We start from the raw sequence: 3,742 nt of genomic DNA on the forward strand, positions 1-3,742 counted from the left end.
TGGTGATGGTGATGGTGGTAGTGATGGGGCTAATGGTGATGATGGTGGCGGTGGTAGTGATGGGGCTAATGGTGATGGTGTAGTGATGGGGCTAATGGTGATGATGGTGATGGTCATGGTGGTAGTGATGGGGCTAATGGTGATGATGGTGGTGGTGATGGTGGTAGTAATGGGGCTAATGGTGATGATGGTGGTGGTGATGGTGGTAGTGATGGGGCTAATGGTGATGGTGGTGATGGTCTGGTGGTAGTGATGGGGCTAATGGTGATGATGGTGGTGGTGATGGGGTAGTGATGGGGCTAATGGTGATGATGATGATGCTAGTAATGGGGCTAATGTGATGGTGGTGATGGTCATGGTGGTAGAATGGGGCTAATGATGATGATTTCGGTGGTGATGGGGTAGTGATGGAGCTAATGGTGATGATGGTGGTGGTGATGGTGGTAGTGATGGGGCTAATGGTGATGATGGTCATGGTGGTAGTGATGGGGCTAATGGTGATGGTGGCGGGTCATTGTGGTAGTGATGGGCTAATGGTGATGGTGGTGGTGATGGTGATGATGGTGGTAGTGATGGGGCTAATGGTGATGGTGGTGATGGTGGTAGTGATGGGGATAATGGTTGATGGTGGTGGTGATGGTGGTAGTGATGGGGCTAATGGTGATGGTGGTGGTGATGGTGATGGTGGTAGTGATGGGGCTAATGGTGATGATTTCGGTGGTGATGGTGGTAGTGATGGAGCTAATGGTGATGATGGTGTGGTGATGGTGGTAGTGATGGGGCTAATGGTGATGATGGTGGTGGTGATGGTGGTAGTGATGGGGCTAATGGTGATGGTGGTGATGGTCATGGTGGTAGTGATGGGCTAATGGTGATGATGGGGTGGTGGGGCTAATGGTGAGGTGGGGATGATAGTGTGATGATGGTGGTGATGACGATGGTGGTGGTTATCATGACAGTGATGACGATGATGGTGGTGGTGGTGGTGATGATGATGGTGGTGGTGATGATGGCAGTGATGACGATGATGGTGGTGGTGGTGTGATGATGATGATGGCTATAGTGGTGATGATGATGTGATGCCGATGATGGTGGTGATGATGGTGGTGATGATGGCTGTAGTGGTGATGACGATGGATGGTGGTGGTGGTGATGATGATGATGGCTATAGTGGTGATGATGACGGTGAGGTGGTGGTGATGATGCTGTACTGGTAGTGGTGATGGTGGTGGTGATGATGGCTATAGTGGTGGTGATGACGGTGATGGTGGTGGTGATGATGGTGTAGTGGTAGTGGTGATGGTGGTGGTGGTGATGATGATGGCTATAGTGGTGGTGATGACGGTGATGGTGGTGGTGATGATGGCTGTAGTGGTAGTGGTGATGGTGGTGATGATGATGGCTATAGTGGTGATGATGACGGTGATGGTGATGGTGATGATGGCTGTAGTGGTAGTGGTGATGACGATGATGGTGGTGATGAATGATAGTGGTGATGATGACGGTGATGACGATGGTGTGGTGGTGCAACGCAGGAAACCATGCTGGCGGAGAGAGAGCATCCCGGAGGAGTTCCTCCTGGCGAGGCTGGCGGAGGAGTATGCGCGCCTGCCACGCTACAGCACGCGGCCACGGCGCGCCCGCTTCATCGAGAAGGTGCCCCGCTCTGTCGCTCGCTCGTTCGCTCATTCATCTCATTCATTCACTCTCATTCATTCACTCTCATTGATTCACTCATTCATTCATCCTTCATTCACTCTCATTCATTCACTCTCATTGATTCACTCTCATTCATTCACTCTCATTGATTCACTCTCATTCATTCACTCTCATTCATTCACTCTCATTGATTCACTCTCATTGATTCACTCTCATTCATTACTCTCATTCATTCACATCTCATTCATCACTATATTCATCACTCTCATTGATTCACTCTCATTCATTCAATCTCATTCATTCACTCTCATTCATTCGCTCGGTTCTGTCGCAGAGAAGGCGAGCGAGTCGATCATTCGCGTGGGCGATATTCCGTTCAATCATTCCCTTACAGGGAAGGTGCAGGGACTCCTCAACTTACGCGCATTCGACTTACGAACTTTCAGAGATATACGAACAAACCTTGCCCCATATTGTTGGTTCTTTCGGTAAAGTCACGTAGAAGGGAAATAATAAAATAATAACAAAAACATTATAAGATATTCCCTTCTACGTGACTTTACCGAAAGAACCAAGAATATGAATCCATGCAGTCATGAAAGCTTTAAATCGAAACCTTGTCCCGTATGTCAGTGCCTGTTCGGACCGAGAGTTGTAAGAACGTGCTGATGTAGAACCAGTGGCATCTACATCTACAGAACGCGAAAAAACCAGTGGCATCTACATTTGCAGAACGTGAAGAACCAGTGGCATCTACATCTAAAGAACGTGAAGATAAAGATTCTGATTATTATTAATCCCTAATAGAGAAGGTGTTTGGTCGTATTCACTCATACATTTCAGGGAAGGTACGTGAGTCATTCATTCGTACAGAAGATATCCGTTAACTCATTCATTCCCGTACAGAAGGTAGACCGTTCATTCATTAATTGAGGTCCATACCCTCGTAGAGGAGATGCACGCTTCGTTCATCGCTCATTCTTTCCTTCGTAAGGGAAGGCGGCCGCGGGTGATGGCGTCCAGCGTTAAATCCGTTCGTGTGAAGCTTCCGTCGGTCAAATCAGCCGGCATTTCTTGTCCGTGCCAGTATCGCCGCGACAAGGGGTTACGGAATCAGAATATGTATTTATCCTGGGGGGAGGAATTCCGATGAGCTGTGAAGCCACGTCTCTACGACAGACACAGTGCAAAGCAAAACAAAAACACGATAGGGGTGCAAAGTACAGGCGAGGTAACGCAAATCACCCAAACACGCGACGAAAATACAAACCAGCGCGACCATCCCGATCTAGCAGGCGAAGCGCACAACGGCGAAGAGGTCACGGAGCCACAGGGGATGACCGAAGGCGCACGTGACGAATCGACACCAAGCGGTGGATGTGAGTGAGAACGATGAACGAAAAGTGTAGAGAGCTCTCACTTGGGAGAATCGTTTTTTAGATTTTCACGGCGAGGACAGCGTCGTGACTCTTGGATGCGGGCCACGGCTCGCGGTGATTGCGAGAGACGGCGGCGGTGGTGGCGGTTTTTGTGGGGGGGGGGTGGTGGGGTGGGGGTGGGTGGGGTGGGGGGGGTGGTGGTGGGGGGGGAGACACCTCATACAGCTGCGGATAGAGCGCGTCCGACGATGACCGCTGGGCACGGTCGCCCGTTCCGCCTCGGAGGGGTTGCGCCGCGCCCAGCCAATCGCACGCCCAGAAGACGTTCCGCCAAAGACGTTCCGCTTAAGACGTTCTGCTTAAGACGTTCCCCGAAGGACGTTCCGCTTAAAACGTTCCACTTAAGACGTTCCGCTTAAGACGTTCCACTTAAGATGTTCCACTTAAGACGTTCCGCCAAAGACGTTCCTCTCAAGACGTTCCACTCAAGACGTTCCACTTACGTCGTTCCACTTAAGTCGTTCCGCCAAGACGTTCCACTCAAGACGTTCCGCTTAAGACGTTCCCTCAAGACGTTCCGCCAAAGACGTTCCACTTAAGACGTTCCATTTAAGACGTTCCATTCAAGACGTTCCATTAAGACGTTCCGCCAAAGACGTTCCACTCAAGACGTTCCGCCAAAGACGTTCCACTCAAGACGTTCC

General features: G+C 50.3%; 1 protein-coding gene across 1 annotated transcript in view; it reads left to right on the forward strand.

Moving 5' to 3' along the window:
• The first annotated feature begins 894 nt into the window (after window positions 1-894).
• The window catches only part of LOC133341775 (transcription factor Spi-B-like), a 15,943-nt gene continuing 13,095 nt past the window's right edge, over window positions 895-3,742 (forward strand). Inside the window, exons 1-2 of the mRNA XM_061550480.1 lie at window positions 895-902; window positions 1,536-1,656. Of these exons, the coding sequence (XP_061406464.1) occupies window positions 895-902; window positions 1,536-1,656 (129 nt within the window). The remainder of the gene's footprint in view (window positions 903-1,535; window positions 1,657-3,742) is intronic.

The sequence above is a fragment of the Lethenteron reissneri genome, chromosome 2 (assembly GCF_015708825.2).
Source record: "Lethenteron reissneri isolate LAM-NWPU_2019-01 chromosome 2, ASM1570882v1, whole genome shotgun sequence".
NCBI lineage: Eukaryota > Metazoa > Chordata > Hyperoartia > Petromyzontiformes > Petromyzontidae > Lethenteron > Lethenteron reissneri.